The sequence below is a fragment of the Varroa destructor genome, unplaced genomic scaffold (genome assembly GCF_002443255.2).
Source record: "Varroa destructor unplaced genomic scaffold, Vdes_3.0 BEIS01000005.1, whole genome shotgun sequence".
In the NCBI taxonomy this organism is placed as follows: Eukaryota; Metazoa; Arthropoda; class Arachnida; order Mesostigmata; family Varroidae; genus Varroa; species Varroa destructor.
In genome coordinates this window covers 13,106,580-13,123,156 of record NW_019211458.1, presented here as the reverse complement: position 1 = coordinate 13,123,156, position 16,577 = coordinate 13,106,580, and the positions used below count along the sequence as shown (strand labels likewise).

The window sequence follows — 16,577 nt, the reverse complement described above, 5'->3', positions numbered from 1 at the left end:
TTTCAAATATTCTAATCTCAAATGTTAAAAGCTGTTAATAAAATAAATGAATAACCTAGTGAATCTAAGCATGCTGTTTAGGGTATAAGAATGTGTAGATAAACCATAGCTAAATACTATATCGTGCTTCTTCTATGCATTTGACCATGAAGGCTCACTAATTATGTAGATCAGATCGCACTTCTATAATAACAATTCTTGTTTAGCTAAAATAAGATAAACATCTATTTTCTTCTATACAATCTTCGAGAGGATCTGTAGGTTACAATAGTGCATTATTTTTTTTTTATCAAGATTTGAGTTGTATTCTACCAGTTGTATTCTAGCAAACTTCTGGAGCTAAACATAACCTTTTCAACTTACTTCTTAGGCAATTCAAACAAATAAAGATATCCCCAAGCAAACAAAACGGCCAGAATCAATGGGGGAACATTGTACACCATCCACGTAGCAAAACTCAGTACATCGCAATCTGGAAATTTTCTATTGTAGTGTCCACAGGAGTGTTGAAGAGACAAAACAAGAATCAATACGATGTTAAACAAATTGTCATATCCAAAAATTGAATGGAAGTCTGAATCTCATATATATATATATATATATATATATATATATATATATATATATATATATATAAATATTCAGAGTTATAGAACAAGAGAAAAGTGAGCTAGAGGTTCTAGACAACAGTCGGACAAACATAATACTATTATTTATGAGAAAATTGACGGAAATGATATGTGAATACTTACTCTTCTATGATTCCGTAAAGGATAAGATTTGGTGCGGTTCCAAGCAGCGATCCTGTACCACCTAAATTCGCTGCGTAGGCAACTGCAAGCAACATCCCGCGCTGTAGCTCTCGACGATCGTTTTCCCTAAATACAATATATATATATATATAGTCAATACTTGACAGCGCAATGGGTTTATCACTTTTAGGACATTCGCCAAATATCTCGATTTCTACAAAGCTTCGCAGCTAATTATGATCACGGCTTGACCATGATTCAATTTAACGCCTAAATTGATTATTATAGCTACACGCTAAATGTGTATTGCAGAAAACCGTTATAGGTAAAAAAAAAACAGTGTTACCAGTGAGCAGAACGGTTATTTTGCTCACCAATTTCTGTCAGCGTTTTCGTCGACTCTAAAGGTAGAAGAACTTCCGCCGCGGTTAATGGAAAGCGAAGATGATGATGATCTATCTGCGACGGGATGTTCTAAATTAATTACGATAATTAGTTTTTTTTAGATAGTATGAGCACGACGTTGTCCTTCCTGTTGACAGCGTATGTTACGTCTTACAGATACACGAATCGTGGGCCTTTCTCAGTCCTATCCTAATCGACAAGAAAAGTAGCTGAATATCTACTGTGTTCTTTTTTTGCCTGTGTCTTGACTACCCTGTACTTCAGTGGATGCCTATATTGGGTCGACTCGACTATGTGAAACGTAATTGAAAACTGAGTTGTCAGCAAACTCAGCTTTGTACAATGCGCCGTCCCCTTAGAAATAAGGCGCCGCTTAAGAAATTTTATAGCAGATGCTCCTGCTCTTGATCCAGGGTCATACGGGTAATTCAAGAACTGACCGCCCTCATAAGGCAAACTGGTAAAATGCACGCATACAAATGAATGGAACGAAACTGCCAAATCGTGTCGTATTCTGTCCTAGTCTCCTCCATAGTTTCTACCCATAACCGACTCGATTGCAATCCACTGACGATGCATGTAGCATACAGAGAGTTGACCCTCTGCGCCCTTCTGTTCGGGCATCTATAGCAGCATAACGAATCATCGGATAGGGTAAAGTATTAACAAAGAAAAAAGATATTCGCTAATTAGTAAACCCCACTTCCTGCCAAACAATGAGAAGCTGTTAGAACGAAAATATGATTATGAAATGATATTATTATTATATACGTGATGATAATAACAATAATAATAATGATAAATAAGCAATGTCATTTTTAAACTCGTAATAATAATAATATTATGATGATTATGTTTATGGCGATGGTGGTTGTGTATAATAATGTTTTATTACTGAGTTGAGCTTCACTGCTATCCCTGTTTCTGCCAACTTCTTCGACGACAGAATCTACAATAGGGAGAAGCATTAGTACAGTTGCTATATTTGAAATCCACATTGATATAAAGGCCGCCGTTGTCATAAAACCCAGCATCAACCTGAAAAGGCAATACAAAGAAAAAAAAATTCTGCCTTTGAACATGAACGATCATAAATCATAAATCTTAATTAGATGAGAATGTCCTTCAGACTTCGTATGTACACCAACTTGGTCACGGGATTATTTACCATCACAGCGAAACATCACAACTGTAATTAATTAACTAGAATTTCACTATTTATTGTCTCTCTAGCATACTTTCAAGAACAGTTTGCTGGAATATGTATATATATATATATATATATATATATATATATATATATATATATATATAATAGTAATCCTGTATTTAACCTGCACAATTGATTCCGTACATGCAAAAAAAAGATAAGAATCATAAAATAACTTTTAAAAAATAACATCACCCGGCAACATATTACGCCGGAAATATTAGACCACCTCGCTAGTCAGATCTGCGTGAATTGGGACACCGCTTCACAGTTTTCACGTAGGTAAATCCTTTCCTCGATGTAGCTATACTACGAGTTACTCCTTAGAGCCAGCTGGCAACAGTGCGCAACTACTTCGCCGGTGCACTACGCGTCTCTAAGGCAAACACCCCGGACGGAAACAAACCCTCGTATATGCTTAGCCTCTACTGGCTGTACGACCAAAGAATCAATGCTCACTCGTAAATACTGTGAGAATCGACGCTGAAAAGTTCTCTTGCGGCGAGCGTCAACCGCACAGGACAACACCTTCCCAATTCAATGTGCTCGCATAGCCCATCTGATCTTCACGTCGGAGCAGGATGAAACGCACCGACAGATACCAATAGTCAGCTGATACGTAGTCTTCCGCGCAACTCCGAATGAACTGAGTCACATACGCGTAGATGTTTCGATTGGCACACCAAAATAACGCTTGTGACTAACACAAGATGGTCGACAAAAGACACACACTGTGGCCCATCTTCTCCAAGCAAAGAAGGGAAACAGGCAAAGAAATAAAAACAAACAACACAAGGCGAATCCAGCAAACTCTAATTATAGTCTCCATAGAAGGCTTTTGCTAATGCAGCGTACATCAGTATATAAAGATAGATTATTGCATAAAGTAGCTTTAAGTAGATCATCAATTTGTACTTCTAGGGTGGTCTTTTTGTAGATCTGTTCTCGCCAGTTCAACTTGTATGTAAGAATAGCCAGCTTTGGCCAGAAGCCAAAAAAAGAGTCTAAGGACAAACAATAGAAAGCGTTACCTAGGAACTTGTACGGTAGGTAGTTGCCCGCATTTGGTCAATTCCATTCATCCTTCCATCTGTCACAATGCTCATTAGGAGCAACTGAGGCTCGAGGGCGGCAGCAGTTATGTAGACCAAATATTGACAAGTCACACGCACACACACACACATATGTATATGTTTTAAAATTATCTTGGGAAGTCCCATTTTAGCAAGACAGGAACTTTTTTCGAATAACTCATCGATTTGATCATCTTTCGTGTGCCCTTGAAAACTCGCAAACGGTAAAAATATTTTATTCCTTGAACGAGACGATTTTCGTTTTTCCATAATAAATAATGATCTTTTCAAAGACATTGCAAAATAGTTAGCAAATTAATGGTTTCAGTTCATACATCTTTCGGAGCATAATTTTCCAAAATAATTCTAATGGGGCGCGCTGAGGCAACAGGGAAATCACATGAAAAAAGCACTTAAAAAGTCATAGATGATAATAGTAGTTAACGTATTTTCATTTATCATTTAGACATACCTGGAGTATATTTCGTTCCTGTAAAATTTTTTTCTCCAATTGAGACATGAATTGCGATAGACATATTTCCAACGAATATTATAACATCAAAATAAGCACAGAAACGCGCTTTGACAGATCAACTCTTTTTGTCGGAAGCATTAGTAGGGCTTGACGATGCACACCAGTTCTTTTGCTTTTTAGAAAGCGCTTGATTTTCAATTCGCACGTATTCACGTAAACTGCTGTATTGTCGACATTTCAACAAGTAGAATCGTGCCAAGGTACTAAGCCTAAAGGGCTCTGAGTAGTTCTTGGGATTACCCGACGCAATGGTTAGCTACTGCTGTCTCAGATGTTCTCGCATCTCTTCCAGCACTAATGCCTTTGATACAATCGCAAGATTGAGCAAGAAAAGGAAAAAAGAAATTACCGCTAGTTCGGGTTTAAATTCAACCTTTTTATAGTACCGCGTTGCTTATTCACTCACCTCAGGTCATTTTCGTTGTATCTTAAAAGTTTTTCTAACTTTTTTTTTGATAACTATCAGCTACTAGCGTTATAATCTTGTCTATTCGTCACTATACCGTGCTAGGCTCGTGCCAGAGTTCTGCTGAAGCTCTTAATTCACGGTCCCTTTTTCAGCACTTTTTACTGACAAAATTTTGTAGATAGGAAGCTTGTGGCAGGTAAAAATCCATTATCACGACGTAAATTGTCGTGCATTGTCGTAAATTGTTGTAAATTGTCGACGTAAAGTGCATTCTGAGAAGGAGAAAAGCTATAGAACAAGCTCAAATAGATCTGAGTCCGAATCCCTTAAGGTAACTACAGTTCTCTCTCAGAAAATGAGAAGAAAATACATTTTTTCTTCCTGCTTGTAGTAAGGCCCTGCGGCCAAGTGCTGTTTAGATAGGTTAGTGAAAACATAACGAATTTCAGCGAGGCCGATCACAGACCGGAGCGTCGTTCAGCGACTAGCTGACATGAACGAAGCTAAAGGTCAGTGGTGCGTTTAATTCAACGGAATCAACTGATATGCCTCCCCACTTCAACTTCTTGTTCAACTACTGTCTTCTTGATTCTCTACCCGACATTGAAAGCGAATCAGACGTATACTACGGCCAAAGAATCCTGCTACTTTGCAACAATCACTGTAGTAGTGGTATGCATAAAATGAACACTGCGTGGATAATGAGATAGAGCCCAGTGTCCTCATCAACGCTACGAAGGGTAACTATGACAAATGTCAAGGCCAACTATCGTCAACGGCGAATGAGTTCTTGGGATATTGTTTTCCAACCACGCCGACGGATGTAGCAGGTTGCCTGTTCCACCTCTACTTTGTTAACCAACTCAGCATGCTCGAAGTTACGTCATTCCAAATAGACGACTGCCAATCACTGCTCCCTTGGAACTGAAGTTAGTTAAGTTATGACTGGCGGCGAAAACGTGCTTGCCTGTTCGCATGGGTTCAGTCAACTATGATTCTCGTTGTGAATTTCTCAAATCAAGCAAAAAAGAAACATTAAAAATCGTATTCCTAGTCGTGTAACGGTACGAACTTATTAAGTTGAGTTCGAAGTTGTAAATATCAGCAAGTGTAAGGGTATCTACGTTGGAAAACGACACTATCGTCCGCATGTATTCGTTTCCCTGAAAGCCTGCTATCTTAAGAATAATGTTAAATCATAAAAATGTTACATTCCGTTCTTAGAAAGTAAACGGACTTATGCCATAGGGACCGCTTCGCGTGTAAATAACATCTAAGTATCTTAACAGAATTCGTAGTAATTTACGAGATACATTACTTATACGGTCCAATTTTATGTTGGGTATTTATGTTTCGCGTTATTTTCAAGAGGCTTTGCAAGCTTGCGCAACTTACGAGTTTCTGCAGAAATCGACAGCGACTACTAATACATTTAACTGCAACAACCTCTGCAAGATACATTTGCACCAACTGCGGAAAGTTACAAGTTTACTTACAGCCAAACAAATGTTGTTATTCAAAATCACAATATCTTCTGGACGGATACCTGTGTACCAGTCATATACACCTTTTTTTACATCAGGAAATGACGTTTGAACGTAGGAGATGGTGAGCTTCTTGTTAGATCTCATATAAGCTGTTTCCATCTCCGGTTTGTCCGAAAAGTTTGGCAGCTTTCACGTCAAAATTCAAGCATATTTATAAAGTAACATTACTAAAGCAAGCAGGCGCCATTTTTATCGATAGCCTTCTGTATATTTCTGGTAGCTTCGTGATCTTATAGGTTTTAGGCATGCAAATGATTTTTTAACCCTTCCGCTAAAACTTCCATTATCTTTCCATTGAATTGAGAGAGATGCGTCAAACATTTTCCACCCACGTTCTCTTAATGTTGCCGAGTAGCTGAAATGTATGTAGTTTACTCTGAAGCTACCTAGCTAGAGAAATGCTCAATACTTTTTTGACAACTTAATACAAATACACGGGGTGCCTTTGGTAATAGTCGGGGTGAGTGACACTTAAGTTCGTTTAAAGCAGGTGGAAGCTCGAATGGATGGCCATTTGAAGACCATTGAAAGAAGAATCATTTGAAAGGCTGTTCCGAGAGCAAATATGCGATTTGGAGCATGTTACTCGATTAGAACTAATGTAGCTTATTGAGCCCAGCTTATCGTGACGTTAGTGGTAAGCGCTTGCCTATCTACCGAGGTCGCATTAGCCGCCCCTAACAGTTCCTTTCAATCATTTCATCGTTCAAAAACCAACAAATAGAACAACACCATATTCCATCATTCCATGCATTTAGATCCAAGTAACACACTTGCTTTAAGCACTCTAATTTAATCAAAGTGATATTTGATAACTCTTATAAGCCAAACAATGAAGTCGGCAAAAACAGTTATCTATATTTGTGCTCAACAAACGGTGCCCCAACAGGGACTAGTGTAAGCCAAGGCAGGTTTTCAAACTACGAGCTTTTTAGACGCAACAATTTTAATATACGCTACTAGAGCTGGAATTACCGCGGCTGCTGGCACCAAACTTGCCCTCCAGTAGTTCCTCGTTAAAGGATTTAGAATGTACTCATTCCAATTACGAAGCCTCATGAGAGGTCCCGCATTGTTATTTTTTGTCACTACCTCCCCGTGCCGAGATTGGGTAATTTGGGCGCCTGCTGCCTTCCTTAGATGTGGTAGCCGTTTCTCAGGCTCCCTCTCCGGAATCGAACCCTAATTCCCCGTTACCCGTTACAACCATGGTAAACATATAATATACCATCGACAGTTGATAGAGCAGATACTTCGAAGGAATAGCACCAGTTTTATGCTGAAATGCTCGGCAAAGTTACTCAGAATCATCAACAGAAGTCCGAAGACATGGTTTGCACTAATAAAAGCACATCCAGCAAGCTGAACGTATATGTATGTATTAGCTCTAGAATTACCACAGTTATCCAATTAACAAAACACATCCTATGAAATTATAACTGATTTAATGAGCCATTCGCGGTTTCACCATTCATAGGTATGAACTTAAAACATGCATGGCTCAATCTTTAAGACAAGCATATGACTGCTGGCAGGATCAACCAGTTTTACCTTATCTACCGAGGTCGCATTAGTCCTATTGATACAGACTAACTACGAAACGTTAATGCCCTGTTGAAGTCAGTCATCGTACGTCAACACGTACGTGGGTAGTGTCGAAACAAACGATTCCCGGCTAGGCAAATTTTCGACATCATTGGGAGGGGGGGGGGGGGTCAGTTCGGTCGACAAAACTTTTGTTTCAAAGAGAGTAGTGACGACGTACGTCTGACTACGGTCTTCTTTATCTTATGCAAACATATGCATCTAGGCTAGGTCTCGCAGTTTGTGTTTATCTGAATAGCAAAATTTACAATCATACTTGACCGCATTAAGTCAATTCTGAATGTCCGGCTTAGCTTCACATGTGTAATTTTTTGACAAATAGCACTATGGATATGTTGGACCGTATGGGAGGAAAAATCGAAAAGTTATAGCCAGATAGATATAAATAATGCCAACTGTAGAGAAATTACATTAAAATATAACAAGTATAGAACAATACAAGACCACCTACCACTGAGCTTGCCCTCCAACGATAAGCAAAATTTTAAGGGCTATTCTCTTGTGCAGGTTACATTTTTCAATAGCCCCTGCCATGATCATTCCCGCCAAAAATAGCATGATTGAATCCTGAAATTACCGGTATTTGTAAAGAAAATAACGGTTAAATTGAGTGATATTTTTCTATGATATGCTAATGTATGATATATATAAAATTAAAAGAGTGAAAATTGCATCGTTACGTAGCTATTGATGACGCACTATCTAAAAACTCATTTATAAATACTTCATTGCATAGTCGAAAGTACTACCTCATATTGTCAAAGACGCTTAACTAATGCACAAGTTTATGGCCATTTCCTCCTAAACATTTTATTGCCACCAAAGGAGAGACACTGAAATATCATGACTGTTTATAGGCCATTCAGACACAGCTGAATCTATCGCTGAAAAGGATCGGGATTGCTTCTTCTTAGAGGCCTGTGAGATGGCATGCTATTAACACTAAAGGGTAAATATATATAATAACATGCTATAAATATGTTATTGCATATATTATATTTGGCTGTCGACAACAAATTACCGCTTTGCCTGTCTAGAGTTATTCACCCTAACGAGGCCGGCACCCTAACGAGGTTTAACAACGGAACAAGTACTAAATGCATTTGGTGCCAAGTGATCACACGATTTTTTTGTTCATTATAATTTACCAGTGTTTAAGAAGTAATGACGATTTAAAAGTCATCCATATTTAAAAAGCATTCTATGTGACGTGCCTTCATGTACGGTAGTGAAGCGTCAGACGTAGAGATAACGCCTAACAGTGGAAAAAGACAGACTGGCAGTAATGATGTAATAGAAAGAGGCATGATTTCGAACATCCAGTAACCAGCCATCAGAGCTATAACGTAAGTACATCGCGCTTCCTGAAATCACGTACACGTAGAGGGAGCTATGTTATAGTTCCGGAGTAATCGGTTGGCGGTAAACGGCAACCGACCAACGTAGTGCTTTATGAAAATGCCGAAAGAAAAAAAACTCGGCAACATTTGTTAGTACTATTAGCGGCGGCTAGCTCACGTGCAATTTTACCTGCTGGAGAATTTTTTTTTTAGCTTACCTCACATGCACTAATGCCATTGAACGTCGATAACACTACCAGACGGGCTGATATATAATGATAATCATTCAAAGCGTCTCTGTAGTAAATTTGTATTTAAAAATTACACATAAATTAAATCGTGATGAGAATAAGTCATTTTTGTACAAGGCAAAAATTGCGAAAGTCTCAAGTGACTGGTCATTTAGTGAATAAATTAGAATGATAACTTCTAAACGCCTATGGTCTTCCGACGTTCTAGAGAGATAATGCTAAACGTGCTAGATTTCCTACCAGCTTCGAAAATGATTCTTTCCGAACTAGAGACTTTCATGTGAACTCAACGAAAAGTACCTCTCGTAATGGAATAGCAGAGCTTTTATGTGAATTTATTTTTCGCGGATTCTAGCTTAGAGTTTTGCGGCCATTTTCCTAATTTCTATCTAATTCACCTCGGGTTTTGCAATTTGCGTAAGTAGCAAAGCGAGCACGCTGATAAATCACGCGTACCACCATATCACTATTTTTAATGTTTTATTACAATCATATCGTTGTAAAACGGTGATGACCTAACGACAAAATGTACGTTCGTATGCTTGAAGGTTTAAACTTCTCGCAGTCACATCAATAGAGAGGCTCCATATGCACGCCAAGTGAGTCATATAACAATGCAGTTAACTGGCCGAAGTTCCAACAACACTGGTTAAGAGGTCGTCGACCCACCGCTGCTTATGTCGGCCATCGTAGAGGCAAAAAGCACCTCCTAACAAACGATAAGAAAGCAGGCCCCGTTTGGTCAAGCAGCATTAACTGCTCCGGGCGAAGTATAGAAAAGGGTAGAAATAAGCTAAACTTAGTCACATCCATTATCATAGGAAGAGTTTCACTACAACGGAATGATAAACTAATAAGCATATTGTTCTTATGAAAAACATTTTAAATGGCATATTTACAGCAAGATGACTTAAACTTGACTAGAGATCTTGTTTGCTTCTACGTCTGCATACGTTCTGCCCTAAACTCATTCCACTGGCAGCAAGCTTAAAAACGAACTATTGAGCGTTCGGTGTATCCGCTTGTTTTTTAGACACTTTTTGTCTGTTTGACGCTATCAGGATGTCGTTAAGCATTCTAGAGCAGACGTTTTTTGTTCGCAGGGAAAACCATTACGCCCTTGTGAAGCTTTGTGAAATCCACTAAATTTAAGTCGACTATTCGGAACGACAGTAGATCAACTATGTTTCTGGAGATTCACTTCAGACCCGTGGTCAACGGTTGCAGATTATGCCCAGTCCCAATGTGTTAAACCTACGCGCCGTTGCTGTCAAGGTAAAAGCTATAAATGGGCCATTTATCGAGCTGTGTTTGCTTTCGGTCTACTGAAGCCTTACTCGTCACATGCCCACGACCACCAGATATCAACTGCGGATATTGAGAATCACTATGAAATATCGAAAACTGACTTCGAATGAACTGAGACCAGAAGAAAACGAGCCCAAAATGCTCCGATTACGCGCTCATTGGATCTAGATTCGAATCATTACTAGCTAAAAATTATTATACATGAAATAAATAAAAGCAAGAGTACTTTGTAAACAAATAAAAACTCAATGAAGGTCTTTATCGAATATAGGACGCATTTCAACCCTATACGTACCCTGGTTCCGTACAGAAGTAAAGGGCACAGTAGCACAGGTATAATAACAGCTACAAGACACCGTAGCTTCGGCTTCACCGATTGCCAGGTAATCTTCATTCTAAAACGGAAAGGAAAAAATAATATAACATCTCTTTTCAAAATACGCGTACCTACATGTAAATATAGCAATGCAAGAACTGATCCATTTTATTGCGACAGGTAATCGTTGTGGCAAATCTATGAGTAAAATTAGTCTCGTACGGTTTTCGGTATTTCCTAGATTTTATAGGAGAGTATAAGAAAGATATGCTAGAAGAAAATTTATATGATGATGTTGCATGGAGATGTGTCACCATGCAACTCAGCTTATTTTACCTATAGAGTGCGTTTTTACATAAAGTCAATTTGCGATCATTGGGTTGTTGCTCTAATAATTTTTATTCTGTTATTCCAGGTCCAGATGTATTTAAAACATGGATTACATAACGCAAGTGAGTATTTTAGTTTTTTTCAGGCAAGTGGCTTACCAGTGTTTGTTTAGATGTTCCATATATATATATATATCGAAACGTTACGTGCATACACACATCTCAAGATGCTTTTCCATTTCGGCGTTGGTAATCGAGAAGAGAACTAGATACAAAGTTTTGTCAGCGGCCGTACCTTTCGTGCTAAGGTCCGGACCCACTTCGGATTGTCTCCAAGGGACAATCCTGAGTCCTCATAGATATATTTTGTAGTGCACATATTACTTGCATTGTATTTTACTTTTCTAGTGTATGCAGATGATATAAAAACGTGCGCAAGGCTCGACGAAAAACAATGGTGATATGCTGTTGCAAGATACAAGTGACGAAAAGATTCGATTTGAAAGAATTTGTTGAAAAACAGTGTGGTGCTACACCCTGAACATCAACAACCCAGTCAAGTATTTTTCACGTGCAGACCCAATTCTGCCCACGACATGAGGGCTGCCATAACAGTTTCCCACAGATATAGTTCTCTGCGCAGTACACCATTCTTTAGAGTGGTAAAAATATATATATATATGTGCCTTGCATCCTCAACATACATGTTGAGCTACACACGACGCACGCAGCATCTACGCAGGTGTCGAAAATGAACAAAATCAAGATGAGCTGCCATGGAGAAAAAAGGGCACCATTAACAGAAAAATTCAACCTCACTGGCAAACGAACGTTTCAATGCATTGACAAGCACCTTCATAATTAGAAACAGGGACGTTCGACCAAGTCGAGGTGCGGATCTAACAACAATATTTTTGTCAAAGCTTGTTATCTCGCAAAAGCGATATGTACAGATTTCACTATTCCCATCGAGGGTGTGTGGTGCGCCGTGCAACAAGTCTGCATCCAAATAGCATCTGCGCACCACTGGAATAAAACCGTCGAATCGATTTGATTTATCATTATATCAACGGACATTTGCCGGTCTTCTTTATAATTGGTTTTCATTTCTGATTCGCTAAATAGGTCATAATTCCACTATTCAGATTATGTCTAGCTATTCCGAAACATCCACTAGCCAGTCTAGATTATGACACAAGTTTGACACTCAATCTTTGTGCCTTTTTTTCTTACCTTGTTTATCATTTCAAAATGAGAGCTTCTATCTAAATCCGGGTTTGTGCGAAAACATTCTTTCCAAAGGGACAAATTTTTACTGATCTCTCATAGGGTCGTGTATCTTTCCAAGCCTTTTACATGAACTGACAGTCAAAACTTTTCTCCAGTCCTAGCCAAAATCTATGAAGCCTGTAAGCGCTTGGCTGCTCCTTACTCCGCCATTTTTTCTTTCGGTGTTTACTCTTTATTGAGTTGATGCGTTCTCCTACTGTAGAGAACAACAGTTCATAGATTTTATCAAAAACTATCCGGATCCTTTTCAGTTCGATACTCTATGGTTCAGATAGTATAGGATAAACAACTATATACGTTACATATTGTTGTGCGGTATGGATGTGGGTAACATCGTATACATGAAAAAGAGGTCAGCTTGAAGTGTTAGGTGTATGCTGGTGTTAGAAGTATTTGTTGCCTTATATGGTTTGGTGTTTGGAGCTTACGGCCATGTCAGCTTAGCGCATGCTTTGAATCCACGTTCGTGGCACGTACGTTTTCGATCAATGGGTGTATGTGAATTTTGTCATTGAAAACACTTCATTCGTCACAGCCACAGATATAGTTGTAACCTAGCGATATGGGGTAAAAAGTGTTTCTTTAGATATATGCATGCAAATATATAAAAGCAATGCACAATATATAAAAGTGTGTTTTTTGTTAGAAAAACGAGTATCGTTGCAGTTGAAGTAACGTCGGTTCAGAATGAAGTCAACTATTTCGTAGCTTCAAATGTATCTTTCCGTTGAACCGATAAGTAATTTGCTTTCTAGCTTTTGATCAACGTTACCTCCTTCGTTGCTCTGTCTGCACATACGTATGCAATACTTTTAGACTGATCGCAGGCTTTTATTATTATCGGGACACTCTTACTACTGGTATTTGTAAAAAGATGCAAAGGCGAATCCTGAATGTAATCAAGTATGCTATACTTGATCAAATCTCCATACCTGATGCTACATGTTGCAACGTAGCCATCCAGTACGAATTCAGCCATCTTTAAAACCTGAACTCTTATAATGATTCTCCTTACCAGAAGCATTACACAAGCCCGAATAGAAAATTCCGGAAGAGAAGCAAAACTCCACGGGTACGGGTGGGTGTGTACCCGGTACACTATCAAGTTCCTCATAGAATTTTTCACAGTTATTTTGATTGACCCTATATACAGTTATATCATAGAGATCCTTTTTACTGCACAAAATTGCATGCTCTATCCTCTGCCGTTTGGAAAAGTAGCAAACTAACTTTCTCGAAATGCAATAGGAGACCTTCTGGTGTTCTCGCCAACCTGATCAAGAATCAGCTGGACTGATTCTTGATCAGATTTATATATACGCTTATACGATAAAACCTGATCAGCTATAACTAAATATTCCTAGTAATCTTCATTTTAACTTCCTTTGTAATATCGAACTTTTACTGATTTCTCTCGTTTAGTCTCAACTGGGTCTTCCAATCTGTTCTAAGCAAGCGTCCTTTCTTGAGATCAAAAAGCCGGTAAAGCTGAATTTAGCACACTTTCACATAAGACTTAGCACATTTCCAATGTGCATTGACTGACTACGAATGAGGATACTCGCATTAGACAAAAATAGTTCCACGATGGCCTGCGCCACATGTGACAACGGCACTACGACAAGAGGCCTACTGGAAATGGCCCTTCCTACCTTAGCTACCCTACTACCAATATGTCGGCAATTGTGATAGACTAATGAAAGCCTGCGCATCATAATATTCAGATTTTACCTATGGACTCGCACTCGGAAGGTTTCACCGTTGAGTAAACTAAGTATAGCCATAGGCAATATCATACTAGTGAATATATTAAACTCAAATGTACAGTTGTCAGGCTCTTACCATCGGCGTCAACTAGATCAAAGATAATGAGGATCAACACAAAAAAAAATAACAGAAATTTGATTGGTTCGCAATGTTTTCAGGCCGACTTGTCGTCAATACATTACCAACCAATTAAATGTTGTTTGGCTAACATATTTTTTAATAATGAACCAAAACCAGCTAAATAACACACACATTTTCTATCAAGTTTGAACGGTACTAGTATTTCTGCACGATTTACCTTAGAAATAATTATCTCAAGCTTCTAATGAGTAAGTCGAAGCCCTGTCGAAGCTTGCACGATTTCATTCCATTTTCGACGGACACCCACGGCCTACATCTGATTTGCATTCCTGGTTGTTATTCGCTGGGAAATACTATAAACCACATCATACTTTAGCTTTTTTTTAATAACAAAGCATTTGTAAAAATCAGCGCGGTTGGTAACCATCAAGTAACGCACATGTAATTCCCTTTGTGTGTACACGTAGGTTGGTGCGTTTAATAACAATCTGTGGGCTTATGCAGAATATTATTACTCAATAACGTGTCTGAACAAGGATGTGTGTGCGTATGTCTATGCATGTGTGTATACAGGATAAAGGCTTGCCAACAAGTTAAATACGCCTGGGGGTCCAGTGTAAGGGACGTACTTTAAAATACTTACGAATTCAACCCACCAATGCAGCCATTCTGTTCTAAATAAACTTCGTAATCATCAATCGTAAAGCATCCGGTATTTGATTTTGTATCCGAAAGATTTAGCCTTCGCCGCGTCGACCGAATTCGGCGAGGCTAAGCGTGTACAAATATTTTACTTAGGCAATCAACTAACACAATAGGCCTTCAATGTTGCTACACACAACAGAGTTGAAGAACGAGAGTGACTCTAGACTGTTTCTAATAACCTCGTACAGAGAACTACGCTTTCATTTAGATCTGCTCAGCTGCTGTAAACATTTCGACGAATCAAATGAAAAAAACATAGGAACGTCGAACGGGCCTTTGAAAAGAGCTAACAATGAATCGTCAAATAGTTCACAATTACTTTTTACTGGTGTTCGTTGTGTTATACTGCGAAATGTATGAGCTTGTAGCTGACTCAACCTTTTAGCTCTTATGGCTCTTTTGAGTGACACCTTGGAAAGTACAAGATAAAAAACTTTTTTTAAAGACGCAACTTCTCATGTTGGCTGAGGTATCGAAAGTTCAGGTAAATGAGCTCAGTCTCCTAAACGCCAAAAGGGGACTCTTGGCCTACTTTTTGTTTAGATTTTTGGCCTGTTAGTTTAATATTCACAATAACTATTCAATTGAATAGTGACGCGTTGAAACGCACGTCAGCGAGTACAACCCGTTTTCATTAAGTGACGCAGCTGAGTACCGTTGAAAAGAGATACTCTTCAGTGAAAATAGCATACAATATATGTCGTTGCTATTCAAACTGCAATGGCATTTTATCCGTTTTTCTTTAGTCTGCTCATTGTGATCTGCCTTTATGTGCCAGGTACCGCAGCAGCTCTTCATGTTCATTTTTGCTGAAAACTATGAAAGGTCCGACAAATAGTTACTCGGTTTCACCTACATCTATCCTCGATGGTGTCCTTCTGCATTTGAGCCCTACTATGTTTCAAAGGGCAGTTTAGCGAAATCTTTTCGCATCTGGACGTTCGCTACCTTTTAAGCGTTACTGTGCCCAAGAATCAAATGAGTTCATGCTTTTTCACGCCTCTGATCTCTGATCTCTGAATGATCTCCTAGCAAGCAACAGGATCCGAACTACTTTTGCATCGCTCTGGCAAAACTTAGCTTTTATTTTCAGCTAAATCTCTATACATCGCACACCAGAGACCATGCCATCGAATCGCAATTACTTTAGGTAAAGCAGCTTAAATGTATGCATAGTTAATATCATTTTCAACTCTTCCTCGTTTTTATTGTAGACCAATTAGTTCGTAGCACATTCTAGATCGTACCGATGCGTTTTCGAGGAATTCTCAGAGGCTGTCGGACCGAAGCATATATGTCACACTTCAGCAAGCAATTTGTCTTGACTGAGCTCACTGATCTAAAGTGGTTCTTATTTTCATACTGTAACCCTCTCTGCCCTAGTAGATGGCATAATCTTAAATACTGTAATAACTAATATATACAGTCATATTACCGTTTTGTTTACACGTAGTGGACGTTGGACGTTTACACATCTATTCGTTTATAAGGCAGGACTATCAGATTGTTGCTTATTCACAGCCGAAGAAATTGTTGTCTGTAAGTGCTTACAAAACATGCCTTAATGTGTCCTAGGCTCGTAAAATCTGCACCGTACTAATAGGTGTTCGATAAAAAATTAAATTCTTGTTTTCTTACTGGCAGCCGACTTTTG

At 38.7% G+C, this 16,577-nt stretch overlaps 1 protein-coding gene and 1 pseudogene across 12 annotated transcripts in view; both read right to left on the bottom strand.

The window, feature by feature from the left end:
• Positions 1–16,577, bottom strand: part of LOC111251694 (Na(+)/citrate cotransporter-like) — a 35,323-nt gene that overhangs the window by 13,199 nt on the left and 5,547 nt on the right. For 5 of the 12 annotated variants that reach the window (XR_015329467.1, XM_086991741.1, XM_086991739.1 and 2 more), the window contains exons 2-8: positions 10,731–10,830; positions 8,751–8,900; positions 7,988–8,103; positions 2,053–2,195; positions 1,127–1,226; positions 753–878; positions 364–483 (exon numbers count right to left, since the gene is read on the bottom strand). Coding sequence is in view for 11 of the 12 variants with exons in the window: in XM_086991737.1 (XP_086847863.1) it covers positions 364–483; positions 753–878; positions 1,127–1,226; positions 2,053–2,195; positions 7,988–8,103; positions 8,751–8,900; positions 10,731–10,830 (855 nt within the window). In the remaining variant the exon portion in view is untranslated. Of the gene's footprint in view, positions 1–363; positions 484–752; positions 879–1,126; positions 1,227–2,052; positions 2,196–7,987; positions 8,104–8,750; positions 8,901–10,730; positions 10,831–14,435; positions 14,572–14,861; positions 15,057–16,577 lie in introns of those variants that run through there. The other 7 variants (XM_086991745.1, XM_086991744.1, XM_086991742.1 and 4 more) reach the window with 5 other exon arrangements.
• On the bottom strand, positions 6,551–7,476 carry LOC147755299 (small subunit ribosomal RNA; annotated as a pseudogene; the record flags this gene model as incomplete).